Source organism: Mus caroli, unplaced genomic scaffold, assembly GCF_978045245.1.
Source record: "Mus caroli unplaced genomic scaffold, Mus_caroli_1 scaffold_6, whole genome shotgun sequence".
NCBI lineage: Eukaryota > Metazoa > Chordata > Mammalia > Rodentia > Muridae > Mus > Mus caroli.
This window is the reverse complement of record NW_028227261.1, coordinates 39,129,715-39,151,927: the sequence shown is the minus strand read 5'-3', so window position 1 is coordinate 39,151,927 and position 22,213 is coordinate 39,129,715. Positions and strand designations below refer to the sequence as shown.

The 22,213-nt window shown below is 47.1% G+C and overlaps 1 protein-coding gene across 2 annotated transcripts; it reads right to left on the bottom strand.

Annotated features, from left to right (window-relative positions):
• Positions 1 to 368: 368 nt before the first annotated feature.
• On the bottom strand, positions 369 to 8,360 carry Dmap1 (DNA methyltransferase 1 associated protein 1). 2 transcript variants are annotated; one of them, XM_021159301.2, is made up of 11 exons: positions 8,286 to 8,360; positions 7,908 to 8,057; positions 7,374 to 7,465; positions 6,929 to 7,124; positions 2,312 to 2,470; positions 2,053 to 2,220; positions 1,635 to 1,820; positions 1,416 to 1,487; positions 1,111 to 1,183; positions 705 to 1,000; positions 369 to 477 (listed from the first exon to the last, which is right to left on the bottom strand). In XM_021159301.2, exons 2-11 carry the CDS (start codon positions 8,010 to 8,012, stop codon positions 418 to 420), a joined length of 1,407 nt encoding a protein of 468 aa, XP_021014960.1. In that variant the 5' UTR covers positions 8,013 to 8,057; positions 8,286 to 8,360; the 3' UTR covers positions 369 to 417. The 2 variants fall into 2 exon arrangements, with proteins under 2 accessions (XP_021014960.1, XP_021014961.1); XM_021159302.1 differs by having other exon boundaries at positions 7,908 to 8,068; positions 8,286 to 8,328.
• Between the last annotated feature and the right edge of the window lie 13,853 nt (positions 8,361 to 22,213).

The window sequence follows — 22,213 nt, the reverse complement described above, 5'->3', positions numbered from 1 at the left end:
TAAGGCTGTTGATATGCCAATGTTCCAGGCTTCATCTCTATACAAAGCCATCAGCATGTGAGCAGCTGACACTATAGTACCTTCAACGCCTTCACCAAAGTTACACAAACTGGGGGCAGGGCTGGGGTGGGAGGTGGGAAATATCTGGATCTGCCAAAACTGCTGAGATCCCAGCCGTGTGCAAGATCATCTTAAATGTAAAACCACAAGTGTTCGAGGTGCAGGGTCTAGGCAACTCAAAAGTGGCTAAGGGCCTAATGTGGGCGTTGCAAGCAAGCCTTTAGGAACTTGCTGTAGTGATCAATTGATATATCAGGCTGTCCTTCCAGTCAAGGATATGAGGAAGTGAGGAAACAGAATCAGCCAAGTCCAAAGTAACAGCTCTATTTACACCATACCACCAACTCGGATGGCCCCTTATGGTTTCTTGGCTTTCTTCACAGAAGATGAGCTGGAGGCCGATTCCCGTCGTTTCCGCTAAAGAGACAAAAGTGTTGAGGTTAGTAGCCTCTGAGGTTGGACTCAAGGCTTAGTCTGTCATTTTTCAGAGAAGAGGCCCAATAGTCAACCCTCTCCTGTCGTCAGCCTCGCCCCTCACAGTGGCAACCATTCCCTTGAAGGCACTGGAGAGAGTAGGCTCTGTAAACGATGTGTTCTCTTGCAGAGCCAGGTCCTGCTCCCCACAAGCCTGTCCAGGCTCTTACCGAATTGGGTGTGAGGGGTGCACCCACGACATCAATGATGGTATCCTTGGTGGGGTCCAAACCAAGTCCAGATTCAGACACTGTTGGCTCAGCAGAAGCCGGGGTTGGTCCCACTGCTGCTGCAGCAGGGGCCCCCAGCACTCCTGCCCGAGCCAGGGCCTCGTGCCGGTGCCGCAGCATCTGTAGCTCATATTCACAGTTGGCACAGGCCTGCTTGAGCTCGTAGAGTAACACCAGGTCGCTCCTCAACTCATTGAACATATGCACCAGCTCCTCTGTGGGGGTAGGGCTCAGGTCTGCAAGCAAGACAAAGTTGGACTGTGGTCAAATGCCTGAAACATGAACTGCCCTCCCTTGCTTAGGCTCTGAGAGAAGGGGTCATTCTGTGGGGCTCAGCATCACTCACCCACACCAAGTTCCAGCAGCATCTGTTCCAGCGCCTTGATCTTCTTCTGACCCACAGAGCTGGGCAGCTTCATCTGCAATGATGAAGGTAGCTAAGTCCTCCACCTCTTGGGATGAGGCACATAGGTAACCCATGGGTGTAGCTGTGGCTGAAATGGAACTAGCTGAGAAGTGGAGAATGGTAAAGGCAGACTAGGCTTGGCCATGCCCTGAGGTCCATAGCCCCCTCTCCCACTGCTCTAGACTTAGAGCTGTAGCATTAGGCCACCTGGATCCAAGGGCCCAATACTGCATGAGGTGACTCACCCGCTGGCTCCGTAGCGTGACACCTGCTGACTTAAAATCTGGAAACTTGATGCCTGCAGTCTCAGGGACAGCCTGGAGAAGAGTTAAGGAGCCTTAGGTGTCACGGGGAGTGGCCCAGGGACCTGATAACTCAGGATACTCTGAGAATACCCACTGAAGCTGGGGACCCTGTGCCAGGTGACCCCTCCCCCCTTGAGCTTGCTGGGTCAGCCTTCACACCGGCTTCTCAGCCTCCTTCTTTTGGGGTAGCTTCTTCTTGGGAGCCTTGCGTTCCGTGCGCCGCTGCTCTGCAGTGGTGTCTGCTGCTGTAATCAGCTTCTGCAGGTCTTGGCTGCGCTTCTCCCGCTCTTTTTTCCGGGCCTCAATCTTACGCAGCTCCTGTAGGAGGTACTCCTCCTCTGCCACCTGCAAAGCAAGAAATGCTTCCGTGTGTATGAGGGCTGTGTGGAAGCAGGTGGCTGGGGAGCTGACGGGACACTAGGTTATCTATGAGGGACCAGAGGTAAGGAGACTCCTGCAGAGAAGGGAGGAACAGGGATCATGGAAATGGGCTGGAGGTGAAGGGGCCTGGGGGGAGTGAGAGCTGAGCCATGGAGAGTGGAGAGCAGAAGGCTTCAGGTGTAGAAGAGGTTATGACCTGCTCTGGGGTTCGGTTATAAAGCCGCTCCAGCTGTTCCTTCCGCCGTCTCTCATGTCCAGCATCAAACACTGGTATTTTGAGATCTGTGCCTGGCACAGCCCTCACGTTGGCAAGCTTGGCACAAATGTGGTAGTACCTCTCTTTCAGGTCCTCCACAGAACGCTTCTGAGGATCAAGACACATGGAGAGGAACACTGAGGAGCATGGAAGAAATGGCAGAAGGATTGGGCACTCAGGCAAGTGCATACCAGCTCACCTTGAACTGCTGGTGGTCATACCGATCGTGAATAACTACGAAGCGCAGATCAAATCGGCGGCTGAGGTCAAAGAGGTGGTCAGTCTCTGCCTTAGTCCATGCGTCATCATGAAGGTAGAGTTGATACTCCTGCTCTGAGTACACGGGCACCTGCACCGTCTACTGGCACAAAGACATGGGGACCACATTCCTTTGTGTATGTCCAAGCAGGCTTGCCATGTTAGCACACCCTTCCTGTTTATTACCAGCCCCGTATCCCTCCAGGAGCAGCCTGTTGGAAGGGAAGACCCTGTCTGATTAGTCAGAGGCCCTCCCTGTAAGGCTCTGGGTCAGTGGCCTACCTGATTCACTCAGGACAACTTACCATCTTTTGGAATGGGCCACAAGCTCCTATCTGATTTGTAAGCACTTCTAGGCACCCAAGGGTCAATTCTAGAATGACAAACCCATCAGACAGGGAAAGGCCCAGAGCCTTGTCTGAAGCACTATTGCCACCCAGTGGTGACAGTAAAATGTGCCGTCTCAGAGTACTTCAATGTTGGGCCTCTCCAGGGAAACTTAGCGCCTATGCCCCTTCCTCTCCTGGCCCATATTCCTCCTGCCTGGGTGCCCTTTCAGTTACCAATCTCACCACAATTGAGTCACAGGGCAGAAGTCTAAGAAGGAGTTGGTGCTGGGCTAGAACAGGAAGTTTTGCATGAATTCAAAGCACGGCAGGCTCTTGGACACTTCCACCAGATGTCACACATCCCCAACCTTAATATGCTCAACACTGCATTCATCCCTCTTCTTCAAACATCCCCAATCCACACCTCAGTCACTGCCACCAAAGCCAGCATCAGAAGCCCGTGTATAAAGATGGTCTACCTTTCTGTTTTGTTGTCGACACAGCCTTGGTAAAGTGGCCTTGGCTGGTCAGCACTCTGTGGAAACCACACTGGCTGTACTTCACAGCAGTCCTCCTGCCTCAGTCTCCCAAACACTGGGATTACAAGCACACATCACCACACCTGACATTGGAAGCATCTTTCAATTCCTACTTTTTCCTTAATTTTGCCTCCAGAATCCCCATCTCTCAATGGCCACAAGCCATTCAGAGTAGCACAGCACTATCCTGTTGTACTCAGGCCGCCCTGCAGTCCTCTTCCAATCAGTTCTCTATCTGCAAACATCTACACCATGCTCCGTACAGGGCAGACCTACAGTAAGAATGGAAACAAAGAAGCACTTTTATGTCACAACTGTGTGTCCACTCATGTAATATAAACATGAACTTGTGTTCTCTTAAAATCCTAATATCTTTCTCAGTCAACGCTGGACTACAACAGAAAAGATCGTTCGCCTGTTCCTAAGAAAGATGCTGTTCTAGATCAACTTCTGAGATAAAGTGCCTTCTAGATAATTCATAAGTTCAAGAGCAAGGCTTGGCCATTCCTTTCCCTCAACTTTATTCTTAATTCCATATACCTTCTACCAACTGAACATTCTCATCCTTTTGACCACTCAGACATCTTTCTGGTAAATCTAGTTTCCCAGACTTGGCTGCATATACCTCCTCGTAATTTAATCGTGTGTGTGTGTGTTTTGAGGAGGATGTGACTATGGAGACCAGAAGGCATTGGGTGTCCAGAAGAAGCTGGAGTTGGAGGTAGCTATGAGCTACCCATCTGGTTGCCGGGAACCAAGCCCCAGTCTGGAAGAGCAGCCTGGAAGACTTAATTACTGAGTCATCTGTTTAGCCCTGTGCTGGTTTTGTTTTTATTTTGTAGCCTAGGCTGGCCCTGACAGTATGTATCTGAAGATAATCCTGAACTCCTGTTCCTCCTGACTCCACCTCCCAAATACTGGGACTACAAGTATGTACCTCCATACCAGGCTAAGTAAACCTTAAGGCTAAATAGAAGTGAACTAGTGAGGGAGAACAGGGGATGACAAAAGGACATAAGATGAAAATACTCTAATGTGTGCGCACACCTGGCTGGGAAACAGTGAGCTGAGAAGAGAGTCTGCTATGGCAATGAACCAGCTGTTGCAGGGAGTGCACCCCCTTCTGGGAGCTTAGAAATGAGCTAAGGGTGACACGCATGATCCAATGAGGCTAGTTTTAAGGAGACTAAAGGTCTTGTTTCTGGATTTGCCCCACCCCCCAGCACCCACGTGTCAGCTCGCAGTCCTTTATGATTCCAGTCCCAGTGGTTCCAACTCCTCTTCCACCTATACAGGCACTGCACCCGTGTGGTACACAGACAGAGACAGGCAAACCCTCATACACATAAAATTATTTTAAAGTCCTGTTTCTTGCATCTAGGACCACCTAGCAGCAGAGAAGGTGCTGGAGTGAAAGAAGAGTAGGAAACTAAGCAGCCACCTTCAGCAGTGGTGGAGGGGAGAAGCCAAAAGCCCAAACAAAGCAGCAGAGAAGGCACAGGCCTAGAGGCTGGAGAGTAACAGGGAATCCCAGAGTTGGGCATGAAGAGCCAAGGAGGGTGCCACCCTCAGTGACTCCTGGACTCCTGTCCTGAGCAAGAGCAGAGGGAGAGTCACAGAGAGTAAGGCCCCTCAGAGGTGCAAAGGGAGAGTCAGGAGAGTAAAACCCCTCAGAGGAGCAGAGGGAGAGTCACAGAGAGTAAGGCCCCTCAAGGGAGCAGCTTTAGAGGAAGAACATGAATTCACTCAATCTTATAGTCACCCAGAGCTTGCCAGAACTCATCCAGTCCTGACCTGACTCTACTTTAAAATCTATGAGTGGCTCCAAGTTCTTAAGCTTGGTTGCTAAGGGCCACCTGGCATGGTGACTGTTGATCAACAGAGCCACACCTCCCTCCCATGACCCTACATGGAGCGTTAGGCTCTATCGGTATGCGGGAATGCCCAGTGCAGCCAGGACATGTGAGCCTTTTAAAGTTACACTTTAAACTGCAGCTTTGTTTCAGGTGTGTGGGATGGGATCCTGGAGGTCAAAGGACAACATTTCCGAGTCTGCTCTCTCCTTCCACCACCTGGGCCCCAGGGATCAACCTTGGCGTAGGCCTGGCTGCAGGAGCCCCCGGGCCTTATATTCTTTTCATATTTTTCTTCGCCATGTTTTATGTGTATGAAGGAAAATGAATCACTGTACCTAGTACCATCATCAAGGAAACTCCCATAACGTTCCAGCCTTCTGAGTAGTTTATCTCCTACTGGACTGTAACTATATCCATATCCCCGTCTCTCAATAACATAACATTTTTAAGGACAGATACTTTGTCTGACTTATTTTTGTTCTCAATGTTTAGGCTTCAACATGCTGGAACAGTAAGTACTAAATACAAACTGAGTGTTTTTTTTAAAGATAAAAGAACGTCTGTGTTTCCCAGTCCCTCCCCCTCCCTCAAATCCTTCACCTTTTCAGTGAGCTCTGTCAGTCTAGCTTCTCCATCAGTTGGCCCCTAGAGTCCTAAGAATGATAGTGGGAGGGAGGACACGCTGGTTTGGAATGAATGTGATAGAGCCACACTGGACTATGCTCAGTCTAAGAAGCTATAAGCCATCAAAGAGAGGGCCCCAGGCACAAGATATGTCACACTGAGAAAAATCTGAGTTTGAGCTCCTGGTGTTTTAAGGTCTTAATTCTAGACTGTTCTGAGCCACACTGTACCTTAGCCACAGGCTATACAATCCTAGCCTACTCTAGCTTTTCCTCTCAATGGCTGGATGAGACTGGAAAAGGCCCTGCTTTAGGAAAGGCTCTACAATCTAGACCAAAAAAACTAACTGGTCTTGGTTTACGGTGCTTAGCCATAAAGGGTGAAGAGCACAGGCAGAGATTTGATTGGTAACAAATACCACCTTCCCAGAGAGGCCCTCCCTGACCACTCTTAGGTTTGACAAGGTGGCTCAGAAGGTTGGACAACCTAAGTTTGATCTCTGGGGCCCAGCTCTCAGGTGTCCTCTGATCTGTTGGGCATGTGTCATACAAATGCTGACACATACCAAATAAATGAATAAAACGCAGGCCTCTTCTACACCTCCAGCAAATGTCCTGTTTTCTCATTTCCTGTCATTCAGCTCTAGTTCCAGCGTACTGGCAGCAGTTCTTTGCCAGAATTCAATTTATTTCTTTACATGCATGTCATCCCCTTCCACTTCTTTGTCCTGTTGTTCAAAGCTAAGAGAAATGGCCAAGTCAAAGATGAGTTCCAAGTGTGCAATACAGGCCACAGTGTAGAAATGTTCCCTCGCACTGAATAGGAATAGAGGAAGGGTTAGGAGTTCTGATGTGAGCCACCCATGGGACATTCAGAAAGGGGTATTAGTAAATGAGATCTTCTGGGGTGAGGCCATTAGCTGCTGAAGTAACAGAGCTAAAGGAGAACAATGAAGAAGCATGGAGAAGCAGAAAGCTGCACCTAGGATGCAGCTGTGAGGAGCAGCAGTACTTGAAGGGCCAAGGGAAGCCACTAAAACCCACAGGAGATCCAGGAAAGGGCAGAATGCAACAGGCAGAAGAAACCCACGAGCAGCACTTGACCTAGAACCGAGTGGGTAACCGAGGCTGGGACTGAGCACATCTGGAGCCAGCCCTGGGAGACTGGAGAACTCAGCAAGTGGCTCAGCTTTGCTCTGTCAGCAACTCACCTTATTGAACCTGGCAAAAGGGTAGTCCTTGCCCTCCTCCGCCGCTCGTCGCCAGTGGAAAAACATAGCGCCGTCCTTTCGAGCTGGGTTGGTAAAAGGCATCCATTTCCAAGGGCGAACCTTCTTGGACCCCAGTTTCGCCTTCACTGTCCGATACCCCTGACCAGTGTCACTGGGCAGCAGTGGGGGTGCATCCCTGGCAGTGGAGGTGAAAGGTTAGAAGCAGGTGTGTGAAGAACCTCTGAAGCCAAGAAGCTCAGTCTACCCCAGAATAAGGAAGTCGTGTCCTGGAGCAAGACACTGAGCTGTCCTGCAGGAGGAGCCCTAGTTGGGGATACTGGCAAGGGGCGGGGGGGGGGGGGGAGTAGAAAAAGAGAAAATAGGGACATGGGGCTATGCCTGGTGAGCTGGGAGAAACACGAGGACTTGGGATTCCAATACTTGCTTTTTGTCAGAGTAAAGCAAAGCGTAGACCTCCCGATGCATGCCCTCAGGCCTCTTGAAGGTCAGGGTCTCTGAGGACTTCTTGGACTTTTTCTGGGAAGAAAACCACAGGGGGAAAAAATGATGGCCCAGACCCACCTGAACAAACAAATGCTGAACTAAAGTCCCGGGAACCCACTCATGGGAGCGTCTCTACACCGTCTGCACAGGTTTCCTCTCCCCACTCGTGTCTGAATTATCAGGGAAGAAAGTTCTTCCCTCACCTCAAGACTGTCACAATGTCTTGCTCTCTCTTCCCAACAACTTACAAGTGTCAGGTTCCCTAAGTCCTCTCGTCCGTTGGCGGTTTCCCCACTCTTTTGGTCCCCACCTCCCAGTGTCCCCTCTTCATCACATTAAGGGTGGCATGCTTCTTGTTCCATTGTAGCTCTCCTTTTATTATCACTTCCATCATCTCTCTTCTGGTAACACCCCTTCCCCATCCCTTCGCCAACACCTTCACCCACACTTCAGCCCGCTCAAATACCCCTGCTACCTTGTCCGGGTTGATAATATCCTTTTTGCTGATGGTCCCAGAGGCGGCATCTCCCTCTGGACCCCCGAGTTCTAGAATGTCTCGTACATCTGCGCCCGTAGCCATCACGCCCGAGGGGTGAGGTAGTACCCCGACGTCAAGGGTCCGTACCTGCAGAAAGACTGCTACCGTTAAGGGGGCGGTGTCCCTGCAACTCCCGCTCCAAGTGGGGGCAGGGTGAAGAGGCCAGAGCCAGAATGGTCCACACCAGGTTTGGGTGCTGCCTCGTTCTCGGCCTCCCCGCGCAGGCGTCCCTTACGGTCACACTGTCCTCCCTGCCTCGCCATCCCCGGGGATCCACACCTGAGTCCCCCAGCTGTAGCCCACTCCTCAAATTACCTCTCTCTGAAGACCCACGGATAGAAACTTCCGGCTGTGCGTCGTAGAAACGCAACCCTTAGAAACACTTCCGGTCGGTGCTTAGACAAACAGGAGCCGGCTGGCAACCCAGTGTGCAAGCTACCGGGCAGGCTGAGTTGCTCGCTTGCTGTGCTCCTAGGAATCCGCGCGAGGCGATGCGGGGCTTGCTTTTGACATTTACCTTCTATTTCTCTACATTGTGTCCCGGGCAATGAAAAGAAAACCCGAAGAGAACTCTGTGACATTGAAAAGTCACTTATTTTCTCAAAACCTATTTCAAAACACTTAATTTGTTTACAAAATGAAAATTGTAACAGCTCCTGCTTAAGTGAAATACCAATAACCCGTGTAAAACAATGGCACAGTGCCTGGGACATTATTTTTTTCTTAATTAACTGGATTAATGATAGTAATTGCCTCTGCTCATTCAGTGCCTCTCTATATTACCAGGCATTGCCATTGTGCTAAACTTTCAAAGCAGAGCTAAACTAACTTCTCCAGCTGCCAAGAGAGTAAGATAGAAGGACTCTGTCCTCTCTCTCTCTCTCTCTTTCTCTTTCTCTCTCTCTCTCTCTCTCTCTCTCTCTCTCTCTCTCTCTCTCTCTCTCTCTCTCTCTCTCTCTCCCCCTCCCTCCCTCTCCCTCCCTCCCTCCCTCCCTCTCTGCCTCCCCCTTTCTATCCCTCTTCTTTCCCCACCACCCAGGGTGGCCTCTTAACTCACAGAGATCCCCCTGCCTCTCAAGTGCTGGGATTACAGGAATGTGCCACCAGGTCAGGCTCTTAACTTCTTTATTTAATTTACAACTCCCCTAAAATGGGTTGTGAATCTTTACTCCTTTTTTTCTTTTTTTTTTTCTTTTTTCTTTTTTTTTTTTTTTGCCAGTATAATGTAACACACACACACACACACACACACACACACACACACACTGTACTGTCAACACACAAACTAGAGTTATCTGATAGATGAAAACCTTAACTGAGAAACTGCCTTTAAGATCCAGCTGTAAGGCGTCTTCTTCCTGAGTGGTCAGTGGGGAGGGCCCAGCCCATCGTGGGCAGTGTTATTCCTTAGCTAGTAGTTCTGGGTTCTATAAAAGGCTGAGTAAGCCAGGAGAAGCAAGCCTGTAAGCAATACCTCTCCATAGCTTCTGCATCAGCTCCTGCCTCCAGGATGATACCCTGTTTGAAATCCTGTCCTGAATTCCTTTGGTGATAAATAGCAATGTGGAAGTGTAAGCCAAATAAACCCTTTCCTCCCCAACTTGCTTTAGGTCATGGTGTTTCATGGAAGCAATAATAACACACACACACATACCACGCCACATATCTACGTTCTTAGGTTGTCAATATTTAAGAGTGACCAGAAGCCCTTATCTTGTTTTCACAAGGGAGTATGTCATTTCAACTGCCTTAACAGCTATCAGTCTATTTACTCTTGACTCCCATATTAGTAGTCGCTATCTCCTGCCCCCCTCCAAGTACGGCCTAAAAGAAAAAATGACAAGGGGCTGGAGAAATGGTTCAGTGGTTAAGGGCACTGACTGCTCTTCCAGAGGTTCTAAGTTCAATTCCCAGCACCCACATGGTGACTCACAACCATCTGTAATGGGATCTGATGCCCTCTTCTGGTGTGTCTGAAGAGGGCAACAGTGTACTCACATAAAATAAAGGAAGAAAGAGAAAGAAAGAAAGAAAGAAAAAAAGAAAGAAAGAAAGAAAGAAAGAAAGAAAGAAAGAGAAATTTAAAAAGAAAAAGAAAAATGACAGACAATATTAAGTGTTGGTGAGGATGTAGAATAACAGAAATCTAACACATTGCTGGTGGTAGTTAAATAATTATAACCACCTAGAAACACTGTTTGATTCTGTCTACTAAAATTAAACATACAGAGACTTCCTGTCACAGAAACTCTACTCCTGAGTGTATTCCGTATACTAGTAAATATATTGTGATGAAGATAATTGCTTATGTTCATCAAAAGATATAAATAATAAACAAGGGCTTGAGAGAAGACTTGGTGATTAAGAGCATTTGCTGCTTTTCTGGAGGACCTGGGTTCTGTCCCCAGCACCCATATGGTGGCTTTCAATTATCTGCAACTTGGGCTGGGCACGGTGGCACACACACCTTTAATCCCAGCACTCGCTATGCAGAGACAGATGGATCTCTGTGACGTCAAGGCAAAGCCTGATGCAGTGGCTCACAGGTTTAATCCTAGCACTTAGGAGTCTGAGCTCTAAGCAAACTTGAGCATTGTAGTAACACACACACACACACACACACACACACACACACACGACCCAGGCATGTAATCAGAGATACTAGGGAGCCTGAGACAGGAAGATAGCAAATTCCAGGCCTATCTGTGGTGCCAAGCTCAAGATCAGCCTAGGCAACTTAGTGAGACCCTGTCTCAAAATTTAGAACCAGTGAGAAGCAGGTTAGGGATGTAGCCCATCAATAGTATATGTTGTCCAGTGTTTGCAAAGCCCTTGGTTCAATCCTCAGTTAAACAAAAATATAAATCTAAAAAAATGTAAGTCATGGAGGAGATGTCTTACCGGTTAAAAGTGCTTGCTGTACAACCATTAGGACCTGAGTTTAGGATTGCAGTACCCACATAACAAATGCATGCACACATGCACAGGTACATGCTCGCACACCCACACACACATCAAATAAATAATTTTTTTAAAGATTTATTTATTGTATATGAGTACACTGTCACTGTTTCAGACACCCCAGAAGAAGGCATTGGATCCCATTACAGATGGTTGTGAGCCCCCATGTGGTTGCTGGGAATTGAACTCAGGACCTCTGGAAGAGCAGCCAGTGCTCTTCACCGCTGAGCCATCTCTCCAGCCCAGATAAATAATTTTAAATTAAAAGATATGTATCAGCCCTATGAATATATCTTCCTAGGATGTGCACTGCCTTGGATTCAACACACACATAAAAGGCAGGGATCAACTTAATTTATGACATAAATTCAACATCAAATATGACTGTCTTGATAAATTCAACTCCAAGGGATGACATAATAGAAATCTCCCAACAAACTAGAAAAGGAAGGAATAGCTGTCATGAGAAGTAAGGCAGGGAGAAGCCAGCAAGCGCTGGTGAGAACAGCATAAGCGCTCCACCTGGACTTAGAACCCAGGCAGAACTGGAGTCAACCACCCTACGGTTCAAAATGGCGCCAGGTGTCCTGATAATTTCATCAGAGAAGGGCACTGGTAAGCGGCGCAAAGAGGCACGCGCATCACAGAAGTGGGAAGCTGCGGTCTCGCAGCTGATGCTTTTCCCGGTATAGAAAAGCCTAAGAAAAATCAATCGACAAACTATTACCACTAATAAGAGAATTCAACAAGGTGACTACATACAAGATCAATGTGCAAAAATCAATAGCTTTTCTATATACCAGCAATAGCCAATTAGAAAATGTAATGGGAAATAAGATTCTATTCACAATAGCAACAAAAACTATTAAGTGCCTAAGAACAAACCTAAAAAGAGAATTTATGTCAGATCCTTAAGGATAGTTCAGTATTAGGAAACCCATCAATCTAATTAATCACACTGATGAAATAAAATTGAAAGGTACATAATTGTATTATGTAGCAGCAGAGAAAACACAAAAACTCATTTCTGGTAGGAAAAAGAACCCTGAATAAAATGGGCTAGGGAGAGTTTTTTTTTTTTCCTTTCAGAAATTAAAAGGATGCATCATGTTAAAATGGCTACACATTAAAGCCACAGCTCTTAAATATCTTTAAACAAGGCAGGGACCGTTACTATCCATAAAAATTATTTATGTAAAAATTGGTGGAGAATTTGACAGTGGAACATCCTCTGGAAGGCTCTATTCTGGGACCTGCCAGAACTAGAATCCAGCTCCCTCCCAAACAGGACTGCTCAGTTTCATAGACTGGTCCATTTCATACCACAAACCAGGATGGAAATTAAAATCTTACCAAAGACCAAGCTGGATCACAAGGGTCCTGTGTAGCCTAAGCTGGTCCCCTGCTCTCTGTGCTGGAGGGATGATCTAGAAGTGCACTCATCATGCAGTGTTATGCAGAGCTCATGTTAGGACCCGGGGCATCACGTGTTCGAGGGGCATCATACACTCTAGGCAAGCGCTCTACCAACCCAGCTACACGCCCCACCCCCTTTCTATTTCTATTTTTCTTCCTTGTTAAAACCATCACCAAGAACTATCTAGACCCTGCTCCCTCTGCACCTGTCCTCATACTAAAGGAAAGCTTCTTTATTTGTTTCGTTGTTTGGTTTGGTTTGGTTTTTTGTTTTGCTTAGACAGGGTTTCTCTGTGTAACCCTGGCTGTCCTGGAACTCACTCCGTAGACCAGGCCAGCCTTGAACTCAGAGATCCACCTGCGTCTGCCTCCCCAAGTGCCGGGATTAAAGGCATGCACTACTGCTGCCTGACTTAGGGAAAAGAGGGTAGGGGATGTTAAATGTTTCCCATTAAGAAATGATGAACAGCTTTTCCCGAGATGCCACCACTGTGTTCAGTTCTTCTGAGGAAGCTCAGACTGCACTGGGATGGGGAAGTCCTCCTAGCAACCCTGTCTCGTTTGCCTGCACCTACTCGCCCCCTCACCCTAAGCAATGATTGGGTGACCCTCACAGAGGGTAAGGCCAGTGCCCTCATTAAAGCAGCTGGAGTCAATGGTGAGCCTTTTGGGCCTGCCTTTCTGCAAAGCCCGGCCCAGTCAGTGTCAACTTGGAAGCTTCATGGATGTACAGGCACGGGTGGACCTGCGCCAGCAGCTGGAGTCACAAAAGCAGATGGCTATGCCCTATCCCCACTGCTGTCTAGCTGAGAAACAGAAGCAAAGAGAAGAATCTGAGCAGTCCCATAATGCAATGGGCTTTGGTCTAGTCTTCTTGACTAAATTTATATGGTTAACATGTTCAATAGAAAGAAAAAGAAAGATGGTCTCAAGCCAGGCAGTGGTGGCACGTGCCTTTAATCCCAGCACTTGAGTCCCAGCACTTGGGAGGCAGAGGCAGGCAGATCTCTGAGTTCAAGGCCAGCCTGGTCTACGGAGTGAGTTCCAGGACAGCCAGGGCTACACAGAGAAACCCTGTCTCAAAACCTCCCCGCCTCCCCAAAACAGAAAGATGGTCTGAGAAAAGAAATATGTGAGGAAGCAGATGTCTAAGATCATTTAAACGTTATATAAAATACACAGGTGCATATCATCACATGCTCCAGAAAAAGGTCCACGTTTTCCAGACGTGATCGTGTGCGCCTTTGATCCCAGTGTTGAGGCAGGTAGATCTTTATGAATGTAAGACCAGCTTGATCTACATATAAGTTCCAGGATAGCTATAGCGTGAGACGCTGTCTCAAAAACAAAACACAAACCTCTAGCAAAAGATGTCAGCAGCAGTGGTGAGGAGACAGGGAGAGAGCGCTGATCGTTGTTGAAGCCATGATAGGGTCAGGAGACTTATGATACCATTCCCTCCAGGTCCGACATGTTTGCAATTTTCCATAATAAAATTGTATGACTTCCCTTATATATCTTCCCATTTGAAGCCATTGAACTTTAAAGATCAAGTGTCAGATCAAATAAAATTTTATATAAATTACTTTCCTGGAGTTGCTTTCTTTGGTCTTGGAAGCCTTTTAACAGATAAAAGTTAAAATATTGTGGAAAAATAAAAGCCCATTGTCACAGTCTGTTAATTCCATATGCTTCCCATGAGGAGGATAAATTGTTACATGGCAGTTTTATAGGATCAGAGCCCCAACACAGGACGGTCCCCAACGGGTTCTCGGAACTGTTTTTGCTCACAACACCTCCGACACTCTTGTGGAGACTTTTTACACAAACGGCCAACTCTCCAGCTCTCCAAACACCACTGGGTACCCTGAGACTCCGTTCTCATATAATCTACTTGGGGTTGGCACAGACTCAAGTGAAGTGCTCACTCCCTCCAGGCTGTGCCCACTTCAGGCCACTCTCAGCACTTGCGCTCAACCAAGTCTAATCACGGGTCCCCGCAGTCCCCTCCTTAGGTTTAATAACTTGTTTAAATGGCTCATAAAACTCAGAGAAGCACTTTACCTCTGTTTCCTTGCTGGTTAGAAATGACATAAAGGGCAGGAGTAGCAGGTCTGTCATCCCAGAACTCAGAAAGGAGAGACAGGAGGACTGGGAGTTTAAGGGTAGCTTCATTATCATCATGAGTTCAAGGCCAGCCTGGGCTATATGGGACCCTGAAAGGAAGAAAAGAAGGAAAAAAGGGAGGGTAGGAGGGAAAGAGAGAAGAGAGAAAAGAGAAGAGAGAGAAACACAGCCTAATGAAGAAGTTTTTGATGGTGGTGGTGGTGGTGGTTTGGTTTGGTTTGGTTTGGCTTGGTTTGGGTTTGTTTTGCTTTGGTTTTTGGATTTTTGAGGCAGGGTTTCTCTGTGTAGCCCTGGCTGTCCTTGAACTCTATAGACCAGGCTGGCCTCAAACTCAGAGATCTGCCTGCTTCTGCCTTCCAAGTGCTGGGATTAAAGGCGTGTGCTTCCACACCCAGCTCTATAAAAAGCTTCTTAAACCAGGGGGTGGTGGTGCACACCTTTAATCCCAGCACTTGGGAGGCAGAGGCAGGCGGATGTCTGAGTTCAAGGCCAGCCTGGTCTACAGAGTGAGTTCCAGGACAGCCAGGGCTACACAGAGAAACCCTGCCTCAAAAAAAAGAAGCTTTTTATAAAGAATGACACATGTCCCCAACACTCATGTCATTCATAAATCCCAGAGTTGTAGAAGTTCTGAGTCTAGGGAAAAGAAACTTAAGATAAAACCCAGCTACACATTTCTTACTATACTACAGGCCCTCCAGGAAGCTATCCTTCCTCTTACAGTTTATGTGTAGGGTGTGCTGTCTGGCTGTCTGGCTGTGCATTAAGTGCCTGGTGCCCCAGGAGGCTAAAAGAAGGTGCCAGATCTCCTAAAACTAGACTTACAGACAGGTATCAGCTGCCATACGGGTCTGAGCATGAAACTTACCTGGGCCCTCTACAGAAGTTCTTAAACTGCTGGGCCACCTCTCCAGCCCCTCTGTCATTCTTTTTTTTTTTTTTAAATTATTATGATCATCATCATCATCATTGTATGTGCATGTGCCTGCGTGAGTTTATGTGCTCCATGTGTGCAGGATTCCCCAGGGGCTGCAAAGGTCCTGCAATCACTGGGAGCTGGTTTTCAGGTGCTTGGGAGCTGCCATGCAAACACTGGAAACTGGTCCTGGGTCTTTTGCAAGAGCTGTAAGCACTCTTAACTGCCCAGCCATCTCTCCAGGCCGCTGTTATTCTTTCTTTTTAAGCCAATGAGGGCAGATGGAAGAAAAAATAGAGGCACAAAGCAATACCCTCTTTCCCCTTTGCATTGCTAGAGTCTGAACCCAGGACTTCATTTATCCCAGGAAAAGTACTCTACTATGGGTTACACCCCCTTCCTTCCTTCCTTCCTTCCTTCCTTCCTTCCTTCCTTCCTTCCTTCCTTCCTTTTGCTTGCTTGCTTGCTTGCTTGCTTTCTTTCGCTCTGAAATTGTTGTTGTTGTTTTGTTTTGGAGACAAGCTCTCACTATGAAGCCCTTAGTATCCCTAAACTCATTCTGTAGACTAGGCTAGCCTCAAACTCACATAGATCCACCTGCCTCTGCCTCCCATGTGATGAGATTAAAAATCTGCACCATTATACCTGGCTGATACCCAACAATCAATCTCTCCATCCCTCTCCCTCTCTCCTTCCCTCTCTCCCTCTCTCTTTCCCTCCCTCTCTCCTTCCCTCTCTCCCTCTCTCTCCATCCCCTCTCCCCCTCCCTCCCCCTCACCACCTCTACCCCCTCCCCCTTTTCCCCTCACCCCCTCTCCTTCCCCTCTCCCCCTCTCTTTCTCCTCACCCCCCTCCCCTCACCCCCTCTCCTTCCCCTCTCCCTCCCCTCTCCCCCCTCCTCCTCTCCTCCTCTCCTCTCCTTCCCCTCCCCCCTCTCCGTCTCCCTCTGTCCCCCTTCCCCTCCCCCTCCCCCTCCCCCTCTCCCTCTCCCTCTCCCTCTTTAATTTTTTTTTTTTTTTTTTTTTTTTTTTTTTGGAGGCAGGGTTTCTTTCTTTAGTATTGACTATCCTAGAAGTAGCTCTATAGACCAAGCTGACCTGGAACTCAAGCAATCCCCATGCCTTTGCTTCCAGGGTGCTGAGATTAAAGGCATGTCTACCATGGCCACCAGGTGACACCCAGTAATTTATTTGACTAGTTAAGGCAAATTGCATATGGAGGCTTTTGTTCTGGGATGTTCTGGTTTGATATTAACATAAGCGCATTACAGCTGTGGCTACATGAGCAGTCATTTGAAATTTCCAGTCAGGACTCCCTCTACCCTACCTGTCGAGAAAGCATCCTTTGGAACGCCACACTCTTTCCTGTGCTTTGGGAAGTAGCACCTGGACTTCATGGGAGCACAAAATCAAGTATCCAGGACTGGAGAGATGCTCTGAGGCTAAGGCCACTTCCTGCTCTGCTACACAGAAGAAGGCTCACAACCACCTGTAACTCCAGCTGTGACAGATACTTTGAGATCCCTTATTCCAGTTTCTGAGGGCACCTGAACTCAAACACAGATAATGCTCAACCCAAGTGGACTCTAGACTGTAAAATAGAGAACACTCTACAGATTCTCAGAAAGCTGGAATAGGGAAACTGCTTGAGCCCAGAAGAATAAAGCTAGCCTGGAGAACACAGCAAAATCCTGCTTTAAAAAAACATGCTGGGATGGCAAGCAGGTAAGAGCACTGGCTGCTCTTCCGAAGGTCCTGAGTTCAAATCCCAGCAACCACCTGGTGGCTCACAACCACCCGTAATGAGATCTGACGACCCCTTCTAGTGCATCTAAACACAGCTACAGTGTACTTATTTATAATAATAAAAAAAAAATCTTTGGGCCAGAGCCAGCGGGAACTGAGCGAGCAAGGACAACTGGAGCAAGCAGGATTGACTGGAACGAGCAGAGGTCCTAAATTCAATTCCCAACAACCACATGAAGGCTCACAACCATCTGTACAGCTACTGTGTACTCATAGACATAAAATAAATAAATAAATCTTTACCAAAACAAACAAACAAACAAAAAAACAAAAACAAAAAACCATGCCAGGAAGTGGTCTGTATGACTTTAATCCCAACAGCCAGGAGACAGAGGCCGGAGGATTGTTAGGAGTTCTAGGCCAGCCTGGTCTACAGAGTGAGTTCCAGAACAGCTAGAGCTGTTATACAGGGAAACTCTGTCTAGAAAACCCAAATATTGTTTGCTTGCTAAAGTGCAATGCTTGTGTGTGTGTGTGTGCGTGTGCGTGTGCGTGTGCGTGTGCGTGTGCGTGTGTGTGTGTGTGTGTGTGTGTGTGTGTGTGTGTGTATGTGTATGGGACTACTACCCTCATATATATACTCGTAAATACACTTATGTGTATGTATGTGGTGTGTGTCTGTGCGTGTGTGTGTGTGTGTGTGTGTGTGTGTGTGTGTGTGAGAGAGAGAGAGAGAGAGAGAGAGAGAGAGAGAGAGAGCCTTCTACACTCGGCTGCGTAAACACAGGTTAGTTGCCTGTGCTGTCTGTTTCCCACCATGTTTGTCAGAATACGACAGCCAGCCATCCTCAGCCCATACCTATCTATCAACCCATGAAGAACCTCCATGCACTCGTCAAGAGGGGACATTTTTAGCCAGAAGATGGGTTCCCTATGTCTGAGGAAGCCAGAAGAGCGCATCAGATCCCACTGGAACTGGAGTTACACACACACACACACACACACACAAGCTTGTGGGTAGAAATAGGAGGATTGGAGGAGTTCAAGACCGTGCTTTATCACAAACTGAGTTCCAGGCCAGCCTGGGTTACATGAAATCCCGAGGGGAAGAGAGACAACCACCCTGTAACATAACTTGTGTGCATTTAAAAATAAATAAATATGATTTAAAAAGGAAAGAAAGTCTAAGTTAGGAACTGCCCTGGAAACCAATAGTGAAGTGCTAGCCAACCACAACAGCTTCAGCCAAGCACAGCCAGACACATCACCGGGCAGTGTGTTTAAATAAGGCAAGTGCCACTCTGGAACAAACCCAGCTTTCTCTGTGCTTTGATGCCCACCATCTCCCTCTTTCCATCGGCAGCAAATGTTTCCCAGACCTTATTACAAGCACGAGTAATCCTGTGTCCGCCTTGATTCTTCTGCCCAATCCCATGTTCTTTCTATATTCAGTTCAAGTGTTCACTGTAACTTGTCTACATTTGTTCTTTGCAGATTGGTACAGACTTGGGACCACACAGTAGGCTAGCAGCTGTTTCCAGCAGATTTTTGGTTTTCCTACCTCCCCCCACCCCAAGCACGATATCTACTAGAGATCTATACCTTCAGTCACTCTCCTGAAATATCTAGAACCAGGGATGATGGGTGACTTTGGCTCTTAGCTTCCAAGCCTACTGATGTGTGTTCTGAGCTCTTGGGGTTATTTGAACTATGTTTTTAGACCAGGCTGGGTTCCAGAGTGGACTGAATCCAATAATGGACCTAGTGTATAGATGCTACTGCTGTGGACTGGGACAGACCTTGGCTACCACGTGTGCAAGGCCCATGGGTGACTTGGTGTTTTAGCTCACTTTCCATTGCTTTGATAAAACATGGACCAAAAGCAACTTGGGGAGGAAAGGGTTGATTTGGCTTATACATCCCAGTCAGAGTTAATCACTGTGGGAGTAGGGGCAAGAACTCAAGCGGGAACCCAGAAGTATGTACTGAAGTGCAGCCATAAGGAATGCTGCTGACTGGCATGCTCAACCCACTTCCTTACAAAACCCAGAACTATCTGTCTAGACATGACACTGCCTGCAGTGACCTAAGCCCTCCCACATTAATCAAGAAAACACTCCACAGACCAGCGTACAGGTCCATCTCGGGAAAGCAATGCCTCCATTGACACTTCCTCTTTCCAGATGACCTAGTTTGTGTCAAATTGACAATGAAATGATCATCAATCAAACAAACAAAACCTCATCACACTTAGAAAAAGAAAATTAGTACCTTCCAGATGTCTACTTAGAGCGAGTCCAGATGGGTGCCAGCCCTTCCTGGGTCCCCAGACCTTCCTTCCACTGTCAAAAGCTCCACATCCCATGTGGAACATACCAAATGATGAAATGTTGAAAGGTATTAGCGGAGTGACTGCTCTAAACTTGTTAAAATTGTTATAACCTGTAATCCTGGAAAGACAATAAGATCTTCCAGCAGGGGTTGGGGGATTAAAGGCATTTGCTGCCAAGCTTGAAGGCCAAGGAAGGGTTTGTTTGGGCTTATGGTATTGTAGGGGTAAAAGTTCGTGTTGTGGCAATCCAACAGCAGGTAGGCACAGTGGCCTGTACAGGAAGCAGCGAGATCACGTCTTCAACCAGAAGCATGAGGTTCAGAGTGTGACCTGCAAGCACACAAGGATAAACTCTCTTTAAGTCCCAAGTGACACACTTCCTCCAGCAAGGCTGCACCTCCCAAGACAGCACCACTAATCGGGGACCAAGTGTTCAAGTACCCGAGCCAAGGGTGTTTGAATGAATTTCTCATTCAAACCATCACAACTCCTCATAGTAGAATATTCTCTGCTCCCCTGAAACCTAATGACTTCACACGACAAAATTTGATACACATTGCTAAAATTTATTTTCTCCAAGTAGAGAAGGCTTTTTTTTTTTTTTTTTTTTTTTTTTTTTTTTTTTTACAAAGTCTCACAGTAGCCTAAACAACTTTCTCTGAACTGCATTTCCGAGGTTGACCTTGAGTTTGTAATCCGACCCCTTCCAACTCCCATGAGCTGGAATTGGGATGATTGCCCGGGGCCAGTTTATGTAGTGCTGGGACAAAGAACTCTCCTAACGGAGACTCTCTCTAACTCTCCTAACATTCCCAGCCCAAGAACACTTTTTGTGATCTGCTAATGGAGGGCAATCAAACATTTCATGGTTTACAGCTCAAACACTGAGTCCTCTGAAAACCACATCCTTTGGAGCTGTCAAGAGGTTCTGAGTCCAGCCCACACACACGGCAGCAAAACTTCAAGGTCTGGAGCTGTGGAGCTATGCTTTACAATATCTCACAGCTCAAACTCCAAATTCCTGAAACTGCTGGAGACTCAGAGACAAATTTGACCAAATTTGACCAGATAAACGTGACCGTTTTCTGTAGCCCACATCCTAGGCAGGGATGTTTCCCCAAAGACTTTTACTATTATGGGGAAAATAGCAGAAGACATGGGCCAAGATGTCTGCTATTGTAAGAGTCATCTCCTTTCTAAAAAATCATCTCCTGCTATCTTAATCTTTCCCTTTTCAAACAGAAAAATCCATGGGTCCAGAACCCGTGGGGTGGTTTTAGATAAAGCTCAAGCCTTAGCAGGAAACTAGGGCTACTGTTGGTTTTCCAACAATCGGAAACAATTCTAGCTGTGCCAGTGCTTCGGTGAGAGAGGGAAGAAGAAAAGTGGCCTTTGGCAGTCTAGACACCAGGGTAACTTATTTCTCTATATCAGCTTTTAAAGGCTACCCAAGACCCCCAGTGGATCGTGTAACCATTACCTAATAGAGATATATCTAGCGATGCCTGTAACTGGTAAACTACATTTCTAGGCATTGTCCATTCAGGACCCAGTGCCTTGATGGATGAAATAATTGCTAACGTAATGGCATTATGGCAAACCCAACTAGCTCTTTTGCTTAATACAGCCTCCTGATACAAGCCAGTAGGGCCCACAAAAAGATTTCCACTACGTTTTGTTGAGGCTAGGCTATGATTTTTCAAAGAAACTGCTTGTAATCCCGACCTCTATCACGAGGTGGCGATCGTTCCTAACTCCCACTACAAGGGCCTATATTGTGTCTGGGTTAGTGGCTCACTCTCTTCTGTTTGAATCTTCTTGCCTTTTGAGTAGCTTCCCCAGGAATTCAGATAGGAAGGATCTACTCTCAGAAAGGGGGGGGTGGGGTGGGGATGGGGTGGGGGTGGTAGTGACATTCATGTTCAACAGAAACACTCAACAGGACAGCAAGCTCTCTAGAATCATCCCACTCAAGTTGAACACTTGAATTTGGTACTGAACTCATTTCCCCCCAATAATCCACAGAGAAAGCTGAAGTAAAGGGGATTTACATTGCCCTTTCTTCCGACACTGCCTCCAAACACATTAAGTAAACGTCTTGAGAGAATGCTACTGGTTTGCAAGTAGGATAATGGTTGCTCAAAGGCACCCTCAGCAGTCATCCCAGGATTGGCAAGGCTGGATTGTCTTCTTTATTTGTTTGTTTATCTATCTATTTATTTGTTCTCTTGAGATAGGGTCTGAATAGCCCTGGCTGTGCTGGAACTTGCTATGTAGACCAGGCTGGTCTTGAACTCACAGAGATCCACCTGCCTTTGCCTCTCTAGTACCGAGATCAGGGTGGTGTAGGCAACCAGCTGTATGCTTTCTCTTCCTTCCTTCCTTCCTTCCTTCCTTCCTTCCTTCCTTCCTTCCTTCCTTTTCTTTTTTCTTTCTTTCTGAGACAGGGCCTCATGTAGCCCAGGCTAATCTCTAGCTTCTTATTTTAGCAAAGGATGACTTTCTGATCTTTCTGTCCCCACCTGCTTATTGCTGGTATTTTTAAAAAAAGATTTATTTTATTTTATTATTTTATGTATGTGAGTACACTGTAGCTGTACAGATGGTTGTGAACTTCATGTGGTTGTTGGGAATTGAATTTTAGGACCTCTGCTCACTCCCGTCAACCGGAGGGTGTCAGATCTCATTACAGATGGTTGTGAGCCACCATGTAGTTGCTGGGATTTGAACTCAGAACCTTTGGAAG